Source organism: Mus caroli, chromosome 15 (genome assembly GCF_900094665.2).
Source record: "Mus caroli chromosome 15, CAROLI_EIJ_v1.1, whole genome shotgun sequence".
Taxonomy (NCBI): domain Eukaryota; kingdom Metazoa; phylum Chordata; class Mammalia; order Rodentia; family Muridae; genus Mus; species Mus caroli.
This window is the reverse complement of record NC_034584.1, coordinates 34,231,997-34,256,771: the sequence shown is the minus strand read 5'-3', so window position 1 is coordinate 34,256,771 and position 24,775 is coordinate 34,231,997. Positions and strand designations below refer to the sequence as shown.

General features: G+C 36.3%; 1 protein-coding gene across 49 annotated transcripts in view; it reads right to left on the bottom strand.

The window, feature by feature from the left end:
- The window catches only part of Rims2 (regulating synaptic membrane exocytosis 2), a 482,991-nt gene that overhangs the window by 142,007 nt on the left and 316,209 nt on the right, over positions 1–24,775 (bottom strand). For 26 of the 49 annotated variants that reach the window (XM_029469473.1, XM_029469478.1, XM_029469477.1 and 23 more), the window contains 3 exons: positions 9,931–10,110; positions 8,955–9,064; positions 8,119–8,151 (listed from right to left, as the gene is read on the bottom strand). In XM_029469473.1, the coding sequence (XP_029325333.1) occupies positions 8,119–8,151; positions 8,955–9,064; positions 9,931–10,110 (323 nt within the window). The remainder of the gene's footprint in view (positions 1–8,118; positions 8,152–8,954; positions 9,065–9,930; positions 10,111–24,775) is intronic. The other 23 variants (XM_029469501.1, XM_029469498.1, XM_021184232.2 and 20 more) reach the window with 1 other exon arrangement.

The following is a 24,775-nucleotide window of genomic DNA, read 5'->3' as shown; positions in this document are numbered from 1 at the left end:
GCATTCATTCATCCACACCAAATCACCTCTCTAAAAATGAAGGTAATTTCAAAATTCTAGAAAGGATAGCTTTACAAATTATATCATAAAGTCAATGATGTGGCAGCCATGAAAGTCATGCATTCAATAGACTTCTTTCCTAAACCAAATTAGTTACCTAAGCATCAGATGAAATCATCTGAGAAAAGGAGAAGAAGTAAAATAAAAGAGCAAAGCTTCTCTGCAAACAATATGGAAATACTGAGGTTAGAAACTAGAAAATATGTGCTCACAAGGACTTAATGCTACATGAGACTATATCGGGAGCCAACATCTTATTCTTTCTCTTTATTGTAGTCTCTGTTCTTCCTTGGGCTTTAATATTAGACTGAACTCCCCTAAATATTATATGCCTTTAGTTTAACTTCCAAGTCCATCTTGTTCCAGTCACCAAGCTTTTCCATAAAGGTAAGTTGGATTGAGTACCCCTCCTGCTCAAAGCACATGCTAAAAATTCACCATACTGTAAAGGATTCTTGACTCTTGTATTAACACTGGACATGTTGTCATTTATATACACGGGGAAGAAATGAGGTGTGAAGAAAATATACAACTCCATAATGAAGTTTACACCTGTACAAACAGCAATCATATTTTGAGATTAAGACTGTTATTCATAATCCCTTGCATTGAAAATATTTGTAAGTATACAGATAGGCAGCAAAACAAAGATAAGTCTATATCCTCATAGATTCTCACGAGCCTAAATATTAGCAAGTTCCTAGAAAGCACCCAAATGCAGGCAGCTGTTTGAATGAGTTTACCAGCATCTGCGTATTACTCTCAGTAACCTACTTCCAATTCATTCTTTCCTCTATCTTTCCTTATGTCTTTCCCTCCCATCTATACATCTTTCATGTCTTTCTTATTTATGCTAGCTAAATCTGAACTTCCTAGACAACTTTACATTGAAAATTATGCTAAAGAAACAAAATATTTTTATATATAGCCCATTGTACATTTTTATGGTGAAAACTTTATAAATGGTATGCTATACAATCATAACACATGACTAATGGCCAATTAAGCTATATGATAATTTTCTAAAATAATGAATCATTAAACTATAATAACAAGACAAGAATTAGAATAAAAAATTCTTGAGACATAGTTTCTATCAGAAACATTTCCAAAACCACCAAGTTTCAATTAAAATCCTCTGTGAAATTTTATTTAACTCAAGAGGACCCTGAAGCACACTGAAATTAAATGACTCGCCAAAGTTCACAAAGTCTTAGAAGGAAAACTAAAGTGAAGATGCAAGAAGTTGACTTCCAGTGCAACTGTTAGGAGACTTGAAAAGCAGTAGTGGGCTGAAAAATACTGACAAAATTGTGTGCCAAAAGCACTCTGAAGCTCTGTACATTAATTTTCAAATACACATTTAAACATGAATAAATAACTTTAGTGAATGCATTCAAACATCATAAAATAGCATGACTTTGATATCCCATCCATTTGTTTCTACTCTGGTGTGGTTTCTTATCTGAATTAGTCGGTGAAGAATAGCACCAGTAATGAACTATAGTGTGTGTGTGTGTGTGTGTGTGTGTGAGTTCATTTAGTTTGATGATCATAATCGAACTGACTTTAAATATAAAACTCATGTTTTCAGAGTATCCAAGGTTGGCACAAGAAATTGTAATTTCTATAATTTTATATTACATAATTATAAATTATTTAATTATAATATTACTGAGACATTATAGTAATAGCTAATGTTGATATAGTACTGACTATATGAAAATGTATTTGAAGCAATTTAAACATGCTAAATTATTTCAAAATGAAAATGTATACTATATCTAAGAGGAAAGGAAAGTTACAACAGAACAATTTGCCATTTTCACCCTAGATACCTCGTACTTTATACCTCATTTTTTAGAATCCTTCTATGTATAATTTGATTTTTCTATACTTAATTCACATGTAGATTTGTAAGTGATAATAGCACAGGGTGATCCCTCAACAATAGATCCCTTTAAATGTTTTAGAAAATCTAAACACTTTGTAATATTAAAACAAGTTGTTAGGAAATGGCAGAATACTTGAGAAAAAAATGTGCTGAAAACCTACATAGAAAACAAAACTATTCAAAACATAAGTTGTCTCTGTGCATTATTAAATATTAACAATATATACAAAACTATACAACACCACAATAAAATATAATACCAAATAGCCTGACCTCAGTAATAGGATAAAAAATCCAAATACTAGTTAAAAATGAGAAATTACATACAAACCATTCAAAGTTCTCATTGTTCAAAATGTTATCCATTATGTCTTGCTAGGCTTAGTTATATCACACAGAGGACCATCGCAGGTAAAAGTATTAGTCTTTATGTGGGATAAAATGTTTACAATGATGCAACGGCAAATAAAAGTTGTTCGTAAGGAGTAAAAAAAGAGCCCATTAACGACAGGAAGCTTTATATACAGGCAAAGGAGAACTGGGAAAACGGAACAGTATAAAGGAGCACAGTTTAAGGAAACAACCAAGTAACAGAAGACAGAATAAGCCATCATAGTTGAAGGTCGTTAGCCCAGTGATCCCATGGGAACAGATTCCACTTAATACTTAGATGTTCTTCAACCCAATATGGCAGTAAAAGTGTTTACAACTTGTGCAGCCATATAACTGAATGGAAACTTGAAGATGTACTTTTCAGATCATTGTTTATACTTAAACATATATAAAATTTGTCCTTCATGGGTTCTAAGAAACATCAGAGAAGGCAATAAGTGCATCAAATAAATATACAAAAATACTTTTGGGGGTTCAGTTAAAATTCCATTTTATACAGAGTATTCATATTATATAATGTGCTATAATTTTAACTATATTTTCACATTACTCCCATCTTTTAAATCATACATTAATAATTATCAGTGTGTATTATTAAAATTCTAAAAATAAGTGATATTTATACCTTACATGGAACACTGTAAACATTATAAAAGTTGAATAGAGAAAAGAATATATTTTAGATCAGTAGTTCTCAACCTTCCTATGCTGTGACCCTCCAATATAGTTTCTCCATAGTGTGGTGACTCCCAACTATAAAATTATTTTTATTGCTATTTAATAACTATAATTTTGCTACAGCTATGAACTGCAATGTAAATGTGTCTGTGCTTTCCAATGTTGTTAGGTGACGCGTATGGGAGGGTCGTTCATCCCCAAAGGAGTAATGACTGGCAGGTTGAGAATACTGTTTCAGATGAAGGCCATAATAACTAAATACTGAAATACTAAGATATTCACATTTTAATTTAGTTAAATAACAGAAGGTCAAATGTTACAGTACTAAGACATTTTTAATATTTATGGGAATCATTCAAACAGTGACATTGCAAATAAATATATGTGGCTATGTTGGGTTATTAATTATTGCAAAACACAAGTCTGATCTTTAGAATTTAGTTGTGGTAAGCTCTGGAGTTAAGTCACCAGTAATTTGAACTCTGAATTGAAGTATTAAAAGTCAATTGCCTTTTTATTTGTCTTAGCAACATATTAATCTGTTATATACAGTGCGGTAATTGCACAAATGTTTTCACCTTATTACTTATGTTTATTATTATTTGTTATTGTCAAAATTCCAATTGTTTTATTCTAATAGTTTATTTTAAATAGTATTATTTTAAAATAAATTCAAGTTCGAAAATATCTACATTATAGTTTTAAATTCATAACATATTATCACATTTTCTTCAGAATTTTGCAATTTAATGTGATCAACAAAATAAATCTCCTCAATTTTAATCTTTACATTTCAATAATATAGAGCAGCTAGCATCAATAAGTTACTTTATCGTGTGTGTGCGTGCGCGCGTGTACGTGTGCGCGTGCGTGTGTGTGTGTGTGTGTGTGTGTGTGTGCGTGCGCATGTATGTGTGTGTGTGCTTGTAATTCTAGGCAACTGCTAAGCCACTGAGCTGTATCATCAACCTATGGTAAAGATATTAGAGATTAAATAACTACTTAGAAATAAATACAAGCAAGTAATTTTGATTCTACATAACTTAAATTGGGACTGAGACTTGAACCTCCCGAATTTAAAGAAGTATATTCACATACATTATAAATCTCAGTACAGAGAAACACATATATAATTTTAGACTTGCCTTTTTTCCCATTATTAGGTAAGCTTGATGCTTCTTCCCTGTTATCTTTAACATTGAAACCAGACAATAATTAATAATTGAGGTCATTAGCAATGCAAATAAAAAGCACTCCAAAAAGAATGAAACATGCACTACAGAAATAGGTACATGCATTTAACATGACACCCCACACTGTACACATTAGAATAAGGTATATGCAGTATATGTTCCCTGTTCTATAGGGAAAGGTATCAAAGTAAGCAGACAGAAAAGGCATTTTGTACTGTACTTGTGTGCTGGGTAGCTTTGTTTTGTTTTGTGGTGAGACTACATAATGAACTTTACTAGTTTCTTAAGAACGGGTCACAGGTGACAAACTGGTTTTTAAAATGTAATTACTTTTTATGTTAAGGGGTAAAACAAAAGTGATACTGATAGGCAGAAGTCCTAATTCTAAAGTTATCCTGGAAGGCAATTCATGACATGTGAGACTCAGGGCATGAGTGAATTAGTGTGAGATATGGAGGGCAGGAAAACAGAACATTAGCTCCTCAGCCTGATGGAAATGGAAGTTATTCTATAGCAGGCCACAAAATCTTAATTCCATTCAGTCAGGAAAATGAAAGGCATTTGAAATTCTCGTGTTGATTATATTTGATATTCAGAATGGGATACAATAATACATTTCTTTAACCAAACAATTAAGATCGTCCTTTTTCCTGTTGTTGGATATAATTTCTCTACCTGATAAATTAGGATATTACTGGCTATTAGCAGCAAAACAATGACCTTTTGTTTTAAATATTACAAATTAGGTTCAGATAATAAAAAGAAGGGGGACAGAAAGCCTAACTTTAAAACTCATAAATAACTTTACATGTTAAAAGATCAGCTAAACACTTAACAAAAATAGGCTTAAAATTATTCTGCAGTTTTCACAGAAAGCTAAAATTCAAGACAATTTAAAAAAGATTAGGATCCAATTCAGAGGTTCAAATGAATATAGAGATTATTCAACAAAATTACATAAATGTATTTGTGAGAATATAATATTTTACTTTAACAGACAATGACAAAAATACCCAATTAGATTGTGATTACAAAATTGAGGAAATGAAAGCCTGTGTTGCCTCCAGAAGTCAAACATCACAGAGAGGAATAGCTGTTACAGAAGATACAGCAATACTGAGCTCAGACAGAGATGGGAAATTCAGAGAAAATTACTTCTTATTTAGACAATGATATAGTAGGAACATGTACATAGTTATTAAATATTATGGAAATCTGTTCTGTATGATCTTAAAATTCCCCTCTCCTATTTTTGAAACCCTTAGGCTAGAAGCTAGAGTTCCCTTAGTACAGGGAGGCATAAGGGAAATAGTTTTCTATTAGCTAGCTCACGAAGGTTATTTTTTTTAAGGTAAAGAAACAACCAGAATGTAAATGAATGAGCTAGGTAAATGATGTACATATTTAAGCTAAAGACATTCTCTATAATTTTAGTTTGCTCTGATCATTAAAAGACAATATTCAAATAATTGACTAAATTAAGTACTCTAACATTAACATTAGCAGACAATCAGACAGACCTGCCTTGACCTCGTCTCCCTCCTTTTCCACCCCCTCTTCTTCCACATGCCCAATTTCTTCAGTCACTTCTGGATTTGCAGAAGTAGGAGAAAAAGATAAGTCCATGAATCTGGTTGTTAGTTTTAAAATATAACAAGCAAAAAAAAAATCACTGTTAATGAAATGATGGGTGCTTATAAAAAGAAAACCAGATTATGTGTTGCATTTCCGATATGCTTTTGAAAGCAAATCTGTTTACTGTTAATGAACTATCACAGTTGGCAGCAGTACTCCCTTAGAAATTAGAAACTGTGACCCCTCTGGAAGATTTAAGATGTGTGGGTAACTAAACAGGAGAGGCACAATTCAATAGGTGGCACAATAATATAGTAGGTGTAATACTTGGAAATCTTTACATCAATTTTCTTCTAGGAAGAAAACCATGATACTATAAACCCCAGTTTTTATACACCCATAATAATCGAGGTTAATATTTAAGAAAATAATCATAATAATGCTTTATGGTGGCTGACCACATTGTACTTGCCATATCATTCTAATTTTGGAGGTTTTGGCAAAATGAGTATGAAAAAATATCAGCTTCAAGATCAAAATATATTTTATGTGAAATTAATTTAGTTACTAGACAATATAAAATAATTATTCAAAATCATAGAGCCAAATTACAGTTTGCTCATGTTTTAGTTACTAAAGGTAGAATAAATCATTCAATGTGTATACACCAGAAATGTTGTTAAATGACAAGTCCTGGCAACCATGTAGCGGAAGGTCAAACACTAAGACTATCAGCCAATACTCTATCTTCAGTTAGAGGTCAAGGATCTACAGAGGTCATCACTCTTCCCTTTAATCCTGGAAGATATTCATGAATCTCTGAAGCGTCAACATGTCTGAAAATGTGGCTATAATCAGCCAGTATCATTAAGTAATACAAAATAAACAAAGCCTCTTCCACACTGAAGCGAATAAGGAGGGTTTTGGTTCCTTGATAAAATAAAAACCAGAAAATTATAATTAGAGACATGAATGAAAATTGCTAAATCTTAGTGGTATTAATGCATTGCTTTCTGCCTGAAACCAAAACCCAACAAATAACAGTATTGTGAGTGTTTGGAAATGTCTGTCAATTGTTTAACCTAAAACAAAAACCAACCAAATAAATAACAGTAAAGGAAGTGCTCAGAAATGTCTTTAAACCGTTTAACCCAAATTTCCCTCCAGCAGTAAGGGTTCTTTTCTTTTATATGTAGCATTGCACAGCATGAAGCTATCCACACCTCAACGAACTTTTGTAATAAAAGATATCAAAATGAAAGCTTGAAATCTTGTTTGAGGTGAGCAAAGCTGCACATTATTAACTCTCCTTATGAAAAACAGTTTAAAGGTACAGCACTTAGTTTTACAGAAATAGTCACAGACATGTTCTATCAAACAAGAAAATGAAGCATCGGCCCCATCAGCACGGTACCGCTTAGACTCATGGCACACGAAAGCAGAAACAACCATGAAGCTGGTAATCATTCACTCTCAACTGACAAGAGCACAACTTACACCAACAAGTTATCTAAGACAATAAAACATAAAGAATTCGTTCTTGGTGGTCATCTATATACTATTGAGGTATCATTTCAATTTATACTAATACAGCATTTCATTTTCAACACAATAAACATTTGTTCCAGTTCTACAATTGCTGAAGACTCAACAGTAAACAACATGATCAACAATTTCAAATTTCTAAAACTAGCAGCTATTTATTGTACTAGCAAATGTATGGCAGTCCACATACTACAGTTCAATAGATCTGTCGTAAGGCATAATGAAGTGTGTGATAATAAACACATAAAACTGTCATGTTTATCCTTCATATACTCCAAGCATACTTGCTATAACATGAAACACAAAACAGGAAACACAAATCAAAATCACTAACTCAATAACTTCTTTTGTAGAAAGTCAAATTTAATAAAAAAAAGATGATCAGAAATAAAAAAATGAAATAGAAGATGAGAAATATAACCAGACTATGTATATATCCTCAATGGCATAAACACAGACTGCAATTGATATCTCTGGTTATAGTCTCAGTCTAAAATCCAGAAATTTAAAAAAAATTAAATATATTTTTGAGAATAAACATTGTCTAGTTATTTAAAAGTTTAAACATTTTGTACTCTTACATGACTCAACATTTAACTCTTTGTTGTTCTTTCACAGAAAATAAATTTTGAATATTTTATTAGAAAATAGAAAACAGAAAAATTTAACTGTATATAAAACCATTTAAATGAAAAGACATCAATTGCAGTTGGATTTATTTTTGCTCGCACTGCCCCCAAAAGGCTCTCAGCACAAAACAAACCCCCTTTATGTACAGACCTTCATAAGGGTCTACCTCCTTGACTCCAATGTCTAGGTAAAACAAAATAAAACAAAAACAAAGGAAGGAAAAACCAAAGCACAGGGGTTAAAAACAACAGAAAATTTCAGAGTAATAGAGTATATCATCTATTAAGGAAAACTAAAATGGTGATTTGGCTATATACATATATATGTATTTATATATATATATACATACACACATATATACATATATTTGAAAAAAGTTCCTATGTCGAGGAGTTGTGACTTAAAAGATGTTAAAATTATTCTGTTGTTCTCCATGCTTTAGAGACTTTAACTGAGATTTACAGCTGCTTGAGCCATGCTCAAGTGTGTCAGCTCTTCATGTAGCAATGTACAATCACTGAAGCTCAGAACAACATGCATCTTTGTGTGTTCGGGGTTACCTTTTGCTTCCACTCCAGATGTGAGAAGGATCACCACTGTGCATCACAGCTAACCAGTCCTTTGCAGTGTGTGAAAATCGATTTAGCTAGTTACTAATAAACTTTGTATAATCACCAACATTACCTAATCTTAGATGTAGTAAAGACATTATAATCCAGCTGCTTACAAAAGATGATGTCTTACTTTTAAACCACTTATTCAAATGTGAAAAGTCTATAAAAGAAGTCAAGATTATTCCTTTTTATCTCCAAGTAAAATTTTACATGCAGTATATATTATATTCACAAATATAGCTGCTGTCAAATGATATCATGCATACAGTTAAATACATAAAGCTAATAACACAAAGACAGTAGAAAAACTTAATTCCCCTCGGCTTCCATGTGTAATTCCTACATGGCATAATTAGAAAACTGAGAACTTACTTCTCTCCAATGTTCCCTTTGGTGGCAGCTGTGGAAGCTGTCGGCCCCTCCGTCCTGTTCCCGGAGTACTTGACGGACTTGTCTGGACAGACCCGGTACGAGGGTGAGACCTACAAGATGCATCATGAGTACACTTTCAGTAAGTGTTAAATATGGCCAGTATGCTAGATGGTTTACATGTCGGCTTTATTAGAACAATTAGTGCAGTTAGCTGCTGGTTTAAGAGGAGAACATGACAAAATATGGACATTTAGAGAGTTATGATTACTTAAACACCCAAAGTGTTTATGTTTTGGTGCAATATGCGTACATACACACATACATGGACAAAAAAGCCTATAGAAAAAAATCCATGAAATTCAAAATATAAATTACTAATCTACCCATATGAAAGCAGGTAGCAAATTCTAAACTTTGAAAATAAAAAATAAAACTTTACATTTTTCTACTATAATATAAATTCTTAAAACTAGCCTTCTTACCTTGACCTAATCATATTTTCACTTGTTTATACTAAATGTCCTTTTTATTAAAAAACAAAACAAAAAAATCCCAAGGATTTCAAAATTCAGCTAAAGATAATCCTAATAATACCTAATATTAATATTCAAAGAAACTAATAAACAAATTTAATTTACTATTGTGATGATTACTAGAAAAGTCATGCCTAGTGAGCACCAGAACTTCTCATTCTTGGAAGAACATGACAGTCAGGACAGGATTTACTTAGGACTCCTGGTTAATGAGATCTCACGAAACAAATGCAACCAAGACAGTTAGGCAACAATTCACAATGGCAATGACACACTATCATATCCACTGAATATAGATAGTGTGTTCACACTGACAGAGTTAGTATTGACGTGTACTGGTGATCAGCCAAAAAATGATCGAAGAGACCATTTAGCTGTTGGGAAAATAAAATGGTGTGTGGTAGTGCAGACAGGGAAATCAGTCTGATCAATGTGTCTTTCACCTCGATAAGGCAGGTGAAGGAGGGGCAGATCTTCCAGTCATTAATGAAGGCATCGACCTCATGAGGTTTGTATCAGGACGTTCAGAGGATCTGGAGCGGGTGGTGGTCCGCTCTAGGAGAGGCCGTTGTTCTGTTGATCTGGATCTGTGATATGGCTGTCTATCTGCTGCTTCACAATCCCTGAAATGTTAGTCAAAAAGCAGCTCAGTTGATCTTTAATGCCTTTCTGCTATTTGGTCATGATGCATCAAACTGATTTTGAAAAAAAAAAAAAAAAAGAACTGCTTAAAAGCTTAAAATCACTGTGTATGCAAAAAAAAAAAGTTTTCCCAACACATCGTGAATAAATTTTGGCTAAGCTTAAAGAGTTCTATTGAACTCTAATCTTTTTTATTTAATTCCCAATAAACAAGTTGCTCAGTTATAAGCGATGCAAACCAAGCTACCTGCTTTCCACAAGGAGAACATGTGTAGAGGGTAATGTGTCCTAGCTTAAAGACATTCAACAATGTTTCCTAGCATTTTCCAGGAGAGAAAGTTATGCAGAAGTTTATCAGCAAACAGAGTAAATATATAAAATGTTAATACCATTACTGTAGTATACTGATAGCCTGAATATTTTAAGCACAAGACTGAAATGAGGTTATAGGAAAATAGGGCAGCTTTGAAGTATGTATCCATATTCAAACACATCCCCAAACAGAAATCACCCTGTAGATTTCTTCTACTGAATTGGTAACTCCACTAGCCAGCTCTGCACTTCTGTGAGACTAAACTACTCAAACTGGTATTGGATGAAACTGGAATTCCAAAAAAGAAGTGACCTCCCTGCCCTGTAAAACTTAATTCTAGAAGAAGCAAGAATACTTACACCTATATGACCAGTAACTGTTGGCACTTGTCCCATGGAACTATCATAAAGTTTATTCACCTTGCTGTGATCATAAATGGACTCTAATTCAATCCCTGATTGAGAAGACACACCTAAGAACATTAACTTCTGCTTTTTAAAGTGTGACTGATTTTCTATGTCAAGTTCAGTTTTTTTACATAACTACATCAACAATGGGGAAGGGATAGAGACAAGGCTCAGCCTAAAAGAAAGTCTCACAATGCAAACTGTCATGATAACCAAATTAAATATAAATTCACACATAATATTTGATTACAGCTTTAAAAGCTGTGTAAAATGGAATTTGAGTATAAAATTCGTAATTCCATTCTTCTGAAATTCTACTTTAGGGCAGACAGTCTCTTTTAAAGCAAATGTGGCTGATAATTTGTGACCTATTCTTTGTCCAATACGTCTAGTATACCTCTTTTCTTTTTTTTCAAAAACAATTTTTAATAGATATTTTCTTCATTTACATTTCAAATGCTATCCCGAAAGTCCCCTATACCCTCCCCCGGCCCTGCTTCCCAACCCACCCACTCCTGCTTCCTGGCCCTGGCATTCCCCTGTACTGGGGCATACAATCTTCGCAAGACCAAGGGCCTCTCTTCCCACTGATGGCCTACTACGCCATCCTCTGCTACATATGCAAGTAGAGACACAAGCTCTGGTGGGTACTGATTAGTTCATATTGTTGTTCCTCCTATAGGGTTGCAGACCCCTTCAGGTCCTTGGGTACTTTCTCTAGCCCCTCCATTGGGGGCCCTGTGTTCCATCCAATAGATGACTGTGAGCATCCACTTCTGTATTTGCCAGGCACTGGCATAGCCTCACAAGAGACAGCTATATCAGGCTCCTGCAGCAAAATCTTGCTGATATGTCTCTTTTCAATAAGTCAGAAAAAACATGTGCATAACTATCTTTCTCATTGTTTTTCTTACATTTCTAAAAGCCTATATTTTGAAGAATAGCAAACTTTATTTTGTTTTAAAGACTTATCATGATCTTAGGTTAATAATGAACTTTTCTTCCACATAGTATATTGTGGCAAGACTTAGTGACATAGGTTTTGCGACACCAACAGAGAGTTGACCTGGTGTCTACTTAGTTGTGGAAAAGCTGATGAAGCTGAAGGGGATGGCAACCGTGTGGGAAGAACAACAGTGTCAATTAACCTGATCCCTCAAGCACTTCTAGGGACTATGCCACCAACGAAAGAGCATACATGAGCTGCTCCATGGCTCCCACTACATATGTAGCAGAGGACTGCCTTGTCTGGCCTCAGTGGGAAAGGATGCTCTTAATACTTTAGGAAATTGATGCTACAGGAAGAGGGATCCTAGTGGAGTGGGGTAGGAGGGGGTGGGAAGGTGGGAGGGGAAGCACCCACTCAAAGCAAAGGGGAGGAGAAAGAGGTAAAGAACTCATGGAGGGGGAGCAGGAAGGGGGGCAACATTTGAATGTAAATAAAGAAAATAATTAATAATAAAAAATGCACATGCCTTTAATCCCAGCACTTGGGAGGCAGAGGCAGACAAAATTCTGAGTTCGAGGCCAGCCTGGTCTACAGAGTGAGTTCCAGGACAGCCAGGGCTACATAAATAAATAAATAAATAAATAAATAAATAAATAAATAAATAAATGCACAAATAACTTCCATTAGCAACAACTACGGTGGGAAACAAAAGATACCTATTTCTAAGGTCTAACATTCTTCAATATCTAATTGCTCTGCCTAGGTTTTGGAGTACAATATTGAATAGGTAGGGAAAGAGTGGGTAGCCTTGTCTAGTCCCTGATTTTAGTGGGATTGCTTCAAATTTCTCTCCATTTACTTTGATGTTGGCTACTGGTTTGCTGTACATTGTTTTTACTATGTTTAGAAATGGGCCTTGAATTCCTAATCTTTCCAAGACTTTTACCATGAAGGAGTGTTAGATTTTGTCAAAGGCTTCCTCAGAATCAAAAGAAATGATCATGTGATTTTTTTTTCGAGTTTGTTTATGTAGTGGATTACGTTGATGGATTTCCATATATTAAATCATCCTGCATCCCTGGGATGAAGCCTGCTTGATCATGATGGATGATTGTTTTGATGTGTTCTTGGATTTAGTTTACAAGAATTTTATTTTCGCATCGATATTCATAAGGGAAATTAGTCTGAAGTTCTTTGTCTTTACATGGTTTTTAATTGGATTTCTTCAGCTATTGTTTATATTCCAATATAAGTATTTTTTCTAACGTATTTAACTCATTTTACTATATGCATAAATATATTATTTTAAAAGGGCTAGCCACCTGTTTCACCAGACTTCTAAAAGGATACAGCATAAAGAAGAAAATTGGTAAATAGAAATATTTAGGAAATAATTCAATTCTTGTTTAAAAACTGATTTAATAATCTATTCTAGTTCCATTTTTAGTAGTTTATAATTTTAATCAATGTTTTAAATAATTCATATTTTTCATTTATAATTTTCTGGATTGATACAAGTACTGTGCTACACTATGTAGAGAACTCTACTGTAAACTGAACACAATTGAAGAGGAAGCTGTCTAATAATTCCTTAATTACATGACATGGAATTTCAGTATTTTAAGAATAGCTACTATGACAATCAGTTTGCATATGCAGACTCTGAGAAAAGAATTAGATAGAGATAGGCCAAGATAAAGTAGTTCTGCTGAATTAAAATAAGATTGTATTATTTAAAAGAATTGACCTTATACAAAAATAATACTCATCCAATCTGGTACTAATAATGATGGGCTACTACTATACACAGCTGAAATGAGGTGAGACCCTGGTAATGGAGAATGTGATCATTGCTAACCAACAATTTTGTTCTCAACTGAATGCTGCTATCATTATGCCTGCAGTTATTTTAAAATAGTCATTATTTGAAATCACAAGAACAAAAGATCCAAATCTAAATTTCCTCAAAATAGTATGATATAGTATGAGATACAGGTCCTTGAGGAAATCTGGAAAACTTGTTAGGAATTGAGAACTTTCCTTAATTAATTTTTATAGGAACAATAACAATAACAGAAACAAAACTAAAATAGGCAGAACTGCTTATAAATGAGCATGCAACAAACTAAAATCTTGATATAGTGTTTCTCTTTTAGCCTCGAAATTCTTATTCTATGATCTATTTTCTATTTTAAATGGTGTGTTGATTATAAAAATTCAAACAACTAGTGATCAGAGAAATGCAAATCAAAATGACCCTGAGATTCCACCTTTCACTAATCAGAATGGCTAAGATCAAAACCTCAGGTGACAGCAGATGCTGGCAAGGATGTAGAGAAAGAGGAACACTCCTCCACTGCTGGTGGGATTGCAAACTGGTACAACCACTCTGGAGATCAACCTGGAGGTTCCTCAGAAAACTGGAAATAGATCTACCTGATGACCCAGCAAAAGACTCCCAAAAGATGCCCCATGTCACAGGAGCACATGTTCCACTATGTTCATAGAAGCCTTGTTTGTAATAGCCTGAAGCTGAAAACAACCCCATGTCTCATGACAGAAGAACAGATACAAAAAAATGTGGTTTATTTACACAATAGAATACTACTTAGCTATTAAGAATGAGGACATCCTAGGTTTTGCAGGCAAATTGGTGGAACTAGAAAATATCATCCTGAGTGAGGGAACTCAGATCCAAAAGGGCATGCATGGTATATACTCACTAATAAGTGGATGTTAGCCAAAAAAAAAGAAAGAAAAGAAAAAGAAAAATATAGAATACCCAAGATACAGTCCACAGAACTCAAAAAGGTTAACAAGCTGAAGGGCCCAAGTGAGGACTCCTCAGTCCCACTTGGGAGGGAGAAGAAAGCAATCACAAGTAGGGAGAGAGGGAGGGACCTGGGAGGGAAAGTGAACAAGGTTGGGGGGAGAGGGCAATATGATGTGGTATTGGGTGGGGGAAAAGGACTGAATCCCCGAGGCCCAGCAGAAAGAATGAAAACAGGCAACCTCAGGAGGTAGGAAGTTGTGGAGACTCTCCAGAATGTACCAGAGAACTGGGAGGTGAGAGACTCTCAGGACTCAAAGGGAAGAAATGTAGATGAGATGCCCTACAGTAGGGAGAGGGAACTTATTGAGCCCACCTCCAGCAGAAAGTAAGGGCATCAAGTGAGGGATGGGGTTGTCATTCCACAGTCAAAACTCTGACTCATATTTGTTCCTATCAGCAGGGATGGAAATGGAGAGGAGCCTGAGGAAAAGACGATCCTATCGACAGGGCCAAAGTAGGATCCAGCTCAAGGGGAGGTCCCAAGACCTGACACTGTTACTGAGGCTATGAAGTGCTCACAAAAAGGGATCTATCAAGACTGCCCACTGGAAGACCCAACAAGCAGCTGAAAGAGTCAGAGTCAGATACTTACACCCAACCAATGGACAGAAGCTGCTGACCCCTGGGGTTGAATTAGAGAAAAGCTGGAAGAAGCTGAGGAAGAGGGTGACCCTGTAGGAGGACCAGCAGTCTCAATTAACCTGCACCCCTGAGATCTCTCAAACACTGGACCACCAACCAGGCAGCATACACCAGCTGATATGAGGCCCCAACACTCATACAGCAGAGGACTGCTGGGTCTGGGTTTAGTCAGAGAATTTGTACCTATCCCTCAAGGAACTGGAGGACCCAGGGAGTTTAGAGGTCTGGTGAAGTGAGGGGTGGAGGGTGGGGACATCATCATGGAGACAGGAGCATGGAGAGGAGGTATTGGATGTGGAACAGCCAGAGGGTGGACCAGGAGGGGAATAAAATCTGGTGTTATAAATAAATAAATAAATAAATAAATAAATAAATAAATAAATAAATAAATGATAAAAAACAAATCTCCAGCAAGATCTTAGCTGTATATTACTTTACCATACCTTTAAAAATTCCATAAAATAATACTTTAAAGGTATGTCTCTATAGAACAGAGTATGGACTGTTATTTATCATAAGACAAAGTAGTAAAATATGACCTAATATCTTGGTGCCATATCCAATAATTTCCCAATCAAGGTTGAAAATTCCAGCTTCCCCTGATCCTCTGTCTCTGCATGGACATTGGGATGGTAGAGTGGGAATCCCCATATGCCTTGCTGCTGCTCTGCTCAGTAGTTGTATCACAGTGAGGTTTGCACATTACTTTACCAATAGAAAAGTGCTTATTACCACCCCAAGAAACTCCCTCAGTAGATTTGTAAATTTCACACCCAGAAATGATAAACCATTCATAAAAATAGAAGATAAACTATTACAGAAACTTTTTGGAAAATCAATAAATGGAGGTTTGGACTTATTTGTAGTTTTGAGGAATATTTTTGCATATGTTAACAAGAGAAAAATCAGTCTTTCAAAAGAAAGACAGCTAAAGAAGTCACTGGCTTGAAGCTGGAAAGAACCCAGATGTCCCTAAACAGAGGATTGGATACAGAAAGTGTGGTACACTTACACAATGGAGTACTACTCAGCTATTAAAAACAATGAATTTATGTTATTCTTAGACAAATGGATGGATCTGGAGGATATCATCCTGAGTGATGTAACCCAATCACAAAAGAATACACATGATATGCACTCACTGATAAATGGATATTAGCTCAGAAGCTCAGAATACTTCTTAGAAGGGGGAACAAAATACCCACGGAAAGAGTTACAGAGACAAAGTTCAGAGCAGAGACTGAAGGAATGACCATCCAGAGACTGCCCCACTTGGGGATCCATCCCATAAACAACCACCAATCCCAGACACTAGGGCAGATGCCAACAAGAGCTTGTTGACAGGAGCCTGATATAACTGTCTCCTGAGAGGCTCTGCTAGTGCCTGGCAAATACAGAAGTGGATGCTCACAGTCATCCAATGGACAGAGCACAGTGTCCTCAATGAAGGAGCTAGAAAAAGTACCCAAGGAGCTGAAGAGGTTTGCAGCCCCATAGGAGGAACATCAATATGAACTAGTCAGTATCCCCAGAGCTCCCTGGGACTAAACCACCAATCAAAGAAAACATATGGTGGGATTTGTGGCTCCTGCTGTATATGTACCAGAGGATGGCCTAGTCGGTTATAAATGGGAGGAGAGGCCATAGGTCCTGTGCAGGTTCTATGCCCCAGTATAGGGGAATGCCAGGGCCAGGAATGGGAGTGGGTGGGTTGGGGAGTGGGGGTGGGGGAGGGAATAGGGGATTTTTGGAGGGGAAACTAGGAAAGGGGATAACATTTGAAATGTAAATAAAGAAAATATTTAATAAAAAATAAAAAATAATTGGCTTATACTAATATAATATTTAATCATTCTTTTAATACATATATGTTGACTTCACAAGATGTACTATACACTACACATGGTAATAGGATTTTTTGGACAAAGTCACAATCATGATAAGATATAAGAAAATGTATAATCCAAAAGACAAGACCTTGACAAGTAGAGGGAAACCAAATGAAACTGTAGAACAGTCAAGAGATAGAATAAAAAAGAGAATAGTATTATTGCATACCAGGAAGTCGTGGTACACCCCCCAACACACACAAGCATGCATACACAAAAGCATGCACACACACACACACTCACACAAATTCACACTGATAAAGGGAGAATAATATGAATAAAGGTTGGTAAATTATAGGAATGGCAAAAATCACTAAGAAGGAGTGAGAGAGACAGGGGTCAAACTATAGAGGGAGAAAGCTTAGGATATGATGGCATAAAGGAAGCAATACATAAAATTAACCGCCCATCTATAATCTCTGCTTCCTGTGGTGCTCATTCACATTTACAGTCCTCAGATAGTGAAAAGGGACACTTAAGACCCTTATTGTGTCTCCTTAGAATTCATGGTCTTCCTTTCTCTTAAGTGGCCTGTTAACCTGCAACATCCCCTGTGAGCTCAGATGCTGACACCAAGACACCTTCTAATCACTTTCTAAGTCGGCAATCATCTGGGGACCTTGCCTGGCTTTCTGCAGGGATAATAGATTTCAATACATACACATGTAGAAATCGTTAACAGTCTTGAGCCTCAATTCCTAAACTTCAATAAATCCCTTATCTTTATTCTCCCTTCTTACATAAGTCCCATACGTCTGAGAAAATATTATGGATCTTTGAATATGATAAAACTACTTCAAACTCAGAAATATTAAAGTTGAATACCTCAAGTTTTAAATATATTGTTTGAAAATTCTTGTGTATGCATAATGAATGTTGATCTTATCTGCCTCCCACAACCGTTATTCCACAATATCCCTAACACATCCTCTTCCCCACTCATGCCCCCCTACCTCCTCCATTATCCACTGAGTTCAGTGAGTGTTGACTATTCTCATGTGGGCTTAGGGTCATCCACTAAAGCACACGCAAACTATCACTAAGGAGAAGCGACTCTCTCTTTATATTCTCTTTTGTTCAACTACTAATATCTGCTTAGACCTGAGAAGCCCTGTGAATTGCATTCCCCTCCATGCTACAGAGGAATGTTGAGCCAATAACATGGCTACTCTGTCCGGAATATAGACATGCCCTTAGACATACCTTTTATCCCAAACAATGAGGTTTGGGGGACAAACTGATGAATCAGAGAAAGATTTGACAGAAAAGGATACACCAAACTATCACAAGAACAGCACAGGAAACAAAGGCTATTAAAGAAAGCTCAGAAAGCGGCAGTGAAATTGAGTTGAAATTTGGTTTAGCCAGTTCAGTTGAGTGGAGTTGGGAGGGGGTCAATTAGGTGTCAGTGCAGTGCAGTGGAGTTGAATCTGAGTTGGGATCTAATGCTGTGAGTGAGTGCAGTGGAGTTGAGTCTGAGTTGGGATCTAATGCTGTGAGTGAGTGCAGTGGAGTTGAGTTCATTCATGAGTCCAGGCAGTGCAGTGCAGGGCAGCAGAGGCAGTTGAAGCCAGAGAATAAGAAGGAGCAGGAGATTAGAACAAATTGCCAGAGTCAGTTTGAGACCGAGCAGAGCAATTCAGTAAGAAGCTGAGGCAGTACTTAGGTGGTATTTACCTTAGCTTGTGCTAAGGGTTTCTCCTCAGTGCTTTCAGAAATCCGGACGCTTCACTCATTGCACAGTTGGACAGGCTCATCCCCAATGTCATGCCTTAAGAGCAAAGGCTGGGAGTTTTTCTTAAGGCTTTTTCTAAAATTCCATTTCTCAATATTTTTCAAGTATTATTAAGTTCAATTTATTATACCCTCTCTCTTCTTTCTATTTCCATCTATCTTGATATATATTTTTTTCTTCATGCATTCTTCCCTCCAAACCAACCACTCAGATGCTCTTCAAAGTAGCTATATTTTAGGGAACAAACTTACCACACTCAGCTCTGATTGAAACATTTCTAAGTATATGTAGTACCTACAGTCATAACTCTAAGTTCATTACTAGAAATAAATAACATTCTAAATAATTGAGGAAGTATTGTCTCATATTCATTTTTGATAGGAGAATTTTATATTTTTCAACTATCACTGACCCCCTAGCTTACTATGACATAAATCTAATTAATTCATGTTCATTTTTAAAAGATAAACCATTGTTGTTGTCTTTTAAATGTGATCTTTACATAAACACCCACCACAATTTGCCAATCATCAATACCAGTAATTCCCTTGTGTATGAATGGCCATAAGAAAAAAGTAAATAAGGAGGGCAGTGGTGTTGCACGCCTTTAATACCAGCCCTTGGGAGGCAGAGGCAGGCAGATTTCTGAGTTTGAGGCCAGCCTGGTCTACAGAGTGAGTTCCAGGACAGCCTGGGCTACACAGAGAAACCCTGTCTTGAAAAAAACAAAAGAAAGAAAAAAGAATTAAAAAGTAAATATTAGGAAAACAAGTAGGATACAGAAGTATATTTTAAGAATATGAAGGGCATAATTTTCAAGTGAAGGTTATACTTTACCAATTATATTAATGAAGAGTAACACAATATCCATTCTAAACATTCTCAGTAAACGTTCACTAAGTTTTAAACTGCACAGAGTCAAGGGTAATTTTCTAACAGTCAGCATTACTTGACGAGAAGGTAAAGAAACATGACTGCAGTTAGTTATTAGTTCTGTCTCTCGAAGTATCACGTTTACCAAATATTACCTTCACCCCAAAGACACAAAACTCCTAACCTTTCCAGTAAAGTTTCTTAAGCAAAAGCCTTGAGTCCCTGGTGAAGCCCTCGGGGGGGGGGGGATCTGGGTACCACACTGAGATCATAATCTCCTTCCCTCCATTTCCTGCTTGTTTCCTGCTCTTCCTACCTTGTGGATAGTGCTATCTCCAAAACTAAGTTAAAGAATGGCTACTTAAAGATTAGAGCTTCTCTTCACATTTTTAAATATAGACATAATTTCTCCCCTTTTAAGAGATCAACTAAGCTGAAGAAAAGCTGTGTATTTTAGTTCAAAAGCCACTTATTGTGGAAGAGATGAAATGAATAACATTTGAACTTTGTTAAAATACTTAACAAAGGAAATATAAGGAAATATGGAAAGTTACAATATTCCTGAGAATTAATTCAACTTCCAGATAAGTAAGCAAAATAAGGTGAGACTAATAACACATTAAATCAGTCAGGTGAGCAGAGGTCTCTACTGAAATAAAAGAGCACATGAAATCAAACTTACTCCATAAAAGAATAAAAAAGAATCATGTACATCTTTACAATCTAGAAAGAAAGGAACATTTAAACTGAGATTACAAAGACAGAACAACTTCAGTGATAGCCTGCATGTGAGTCTGCATAGCATAACCTAAGGATGAAGCTCATTATATCTAGAATAGTTAAGAGAGTGACAGATAAACAAATATTTGGACAGTTGGTTGACATTATGCAGATTGGTAGCAGAAATTATAATATAGAGAAAGATGAAAGCCAGGTACAAAAATCACTAATGAAAAATGAAATATCAAAACTAAGAGGTCAAATTTAAGAGCCATATGCAAATTCTATGGGATGTCTGTGCTGTTTTGTCATATAAAACAATAAGATAATAAGCATAGCTTTTCTTCTAGCCTGCCTTCATTCCTTTGTGATACCCACTAATCCACAGAACCACTCTAGGAGGGAACCAAAGCCTCCACATTAGGCTGACACATAGACACACTCTCTGGAGTTACTCTTAGCTCTCAGCAGTTTGCAAACAAAAGACCTTCCTCACAGGCAATATTCATCCTCTAGGGACTTGACCTTATGCTATAAACCCAGGGTCCACCTAGTTCTTTCTTGATATCAATTTTACCCTTTCCTTCTAGTCGATCTCCATTCACTTCTGACTTCTGCTGACTCACAGAACCAGTGACTCTTTCCACCACAGTCCTCACAGCCACCACACTTTACCAAGCAGAGAAATGCTGGAGTTAATGAACCTTATTAGTCATAAGAAGGTATGTCACAGATATCTACGTAGCATTCCACCAAAACCCTAGAGGACTTACCTTTTTCTTAGTAACCCATGGAACTTTCCCCAAAACTGACCATATACTTGGACACTATGCAAGTTTAAACAGATACAAGAAAACTGAAACAACACTCTGTAAACTATATGACCATTATGGAGTAAAGCTGGATTTGACAACATAAAAAACAGCAGAATGTATATAATCTGATGGAAGCTCAACTACTTCTGAGTGAAAATTGGGAAAAAGTAAAAGAAGGAAAATAAAACCTTTTTAGAATTAAATGGAAATAAAAACACATACATAAGCCTATAGAAAACAATGAAGGAGTTGACACATTGATGTAGGTGCAAACATCAACAGACAGGAGAGGTCGCAAACTGATAGCATATTCAAAAGAAGAGGAGGAGGAAGAGGAGGAAAAGGAGAAAGAGGAGAAGGAGGAACAGGAGGAGGAAGATAAGGAGGAAGAGGAGGAGGAAGAGGAGGAAGAGGAGGAAGAGGAGGTGGAAGGGGAGAAGGAGGAGGAGGTGGAAGAGGAGAAGGAGGAGGAGGAGGAGGAGGAGGAGGAGGAGGAGGAGGAAAAGTAATGCCCCTGAAGAGTAGATGACTAGAAATAATAAAATGCAGGGTTGAAGATGTGCAGCATAGTCTCCATTTGAGTCCCCTAACAATTGGAGCAGAGGTTTACTCGGTTGCCATTCTTTGGAACCCTTTCCCCTAACTGGGCTGAATGCCTAGCCTCAGTGGGAGAGGATATGCCTCTTTCACCTGGGATTTGATGTGCCAGGGCCAGCTGGGACCCATGGTGGGGAGGGGCTTCCCTTCTCAGAGGAGAAGGGGAAGAGGGAATGGGGAAAGGGAGGATATAAGGATGGGTCTGGGAGGAGAGGAACGAGTGGAAATGTGAGCAGATGTAAAGTGAATAAAGAAAGGTTAAAAAAAATAAACAAAATGCACAGCTGAGACAATGATAAAGAAACAACAAATAATAATAGAATTAATAGAATAGAAGAAATGTAAAGCTTGGGAAGAATAAAAAAGATTCAAATTAGTAAATAAAATAAATAAAGGATGAAACAGACATTACAACAGATACCAAGGAAATGGAGAGAATCATGAGGACATGTTTAGAATCCTGTATTCACCTAAAGAATTGTTGTTTTTCATAGATATGACCTTCTAAAGCTAGATCAAGAGGAAGTAAACAAGTTAAACAGACTCATAACATCTACTAAAAGTAGTGATTTAGAATCTCCAATGAAAACTGTCCAGGGACAAATGATCCAACACAGAATTCTACCAGTCTTTCTAAGAACTAACATCCATTTTCGTCAAATTACTATGGAAAAAGAATTGAAGGGACATTGCCTAATTCCTTTTTTTTTTTTTTTTGTGGATATTTCTTTATTTACATTTCAAATATTATCCCCTTTCCCTGTTTACACTCCTCCCAGAAGCCCCCAGGAACCCCCTATCCCATCCCCTCTCCCTCTGCTTCTATGAGTGTATTCCTCCACCCACCCACCCACTTCCACCTCCCTGCCCGCAAATTCCCCTACACTGGAACATCTTTCAAGCCTTCATAGGACCAAGGACCATTGATGCCTGACATGATGTCGGCTACAAATGCAGCTGGAGCCATGTGTACTCCTTGGTTGGTGGCTTAGACCCTGGGAGCTCTGGAGGGGGGGTCTGGTTGGTTGATATTGTCGTTCTTCCTATGGGGTTGCAAACTTCTTCAGATCCTCAGTCCTTTCTCTAACTCCTCCACTGGGGATCCTGCACTCAGTTCAATGGTTGGCTGTGAGCATCCACCTCCGTATTTGTAAGGCTCTGGCAGGGCCTCTCAGGAGACAGCTATATCAGGCTCCTTTCAGAAAACATTTCTTGGCATCCACATTAGTGTCAGAATTTGGTGACTGTATATGGGATGAATCCCCAGATGGAACAATCTCTGGATGGCCTTTCCTTCAGTCTCTGCTCCATACTTTGTTTCCATATTTGCTCCCGTGAGTATTTTGTTCCCCTTTCTAAGAAGAACTGAAGCACCCACACTATGGTCTTCCTTCTTCTTGAGCTTCATGTGGTCTGTGAATTATATCTTGGGTATTCCAAGCTTTGGGGTTAATATCCACTTATCAGTGAATGTGTGTTCTTTTGTGATTAGGTTACCTCACTCAGGATGATATTTTCTAGTTCCATCCATTTGCCTAAAAATTTTATGAAGCCATTATTAACCTGATACAAAGCTACACAAAGATAACCAAAATGAAAATTATAGGCCAACATCCTTATGAACAAAGACGCAAAAATTGTCAATAAAATACTTGCAAACAAAATTCAACAACACATTAAAAAGATTTATCCACCATGATCAACATGGCTTCAACCCAAAATTAATAAATTTAGTCTACCATATAATCACAATATAAGACAGAAACCTACATAATCTCATCTCATCACATGCAGAAACAAAATCCAGTGTCCCTTCATAGTAAGTTTTGGAGAGATTAGGGCAGTGGTTCTAAACCTTACTTATGTTGAAAACCTTTAAGACAGTTCTTTATGTTGTGGTGACCCCTAACCATAAAATTATTCTCATTGCTACAACATAACTGTAATTTTGCTATGAATTGTAATGTTAAGTATTTGTATTTACTGATGGTTTTAGGCAACTCCTGGGAAAAAGTCATTTTACCTCCAAAGTGGTCCCAACCCACAGGTTGAGAAATCATGGAGACAGGGGCAAACCTCAACACAGTAAGTCGATTTATATCATGCTTATAAACAACACCATCCTAAACAAAGAGAAACTCAGTATTTCCATTAAAATGAAGAATACAAAGATGTGATTTTATGCCAAAAATATAAAATAAAATAAAATAAAATAAAATAAAATAAAATAAAATAAAGACCCTAAAAACTCTGTGAGGGCCAGGAATGGTGGCGCACGCCTTTAATCCCAGCACTTGGGAGGCAGAGGTAGGCAGATTTCTGAGTTCGAGGCCAGCCTGGTCTACAGAGTGAGTTCCAGGACAGCCAGGGGGTTACAGAGAAACCCTGTCTTGAAAAAAACCAAAAAACCAAACCAAACCAAAACAAAACAAAAAAACTCTGTGAGGAAAATTCTAGAGCTAATAATCACTTTCTGCAAAGCAGACACAAAATTAACATGTAAAAATCAGGAGCCTTCCTGATATACAAATGAAAAACAGAAAAAAATCAGAAGAAAACAACAATAACAAAAGTATCTTGGAATTATTGGAACCTAGCAGGTAAAAATTTCCCTAATAAGACTTCGTGACACTGATGACAGAAGCTGAAGATGCTCCTTGTAAATGGATCAGGATTAATATTCTAAAGATGGCCAACTGACAATAAGAATACTACAGATTCCATTGTGTAAATGTACCATAATTTCTGTATCCATTCCTCTGTTGAGGGACATCTGGGTTACAAACACAGGAGTGGATGTTCACAGTCAGCTATTGGATGTATCACAGGGCTCCCAATGGAGAAGCTAGAGAAAGTACCCAAGGAGCTAAAGG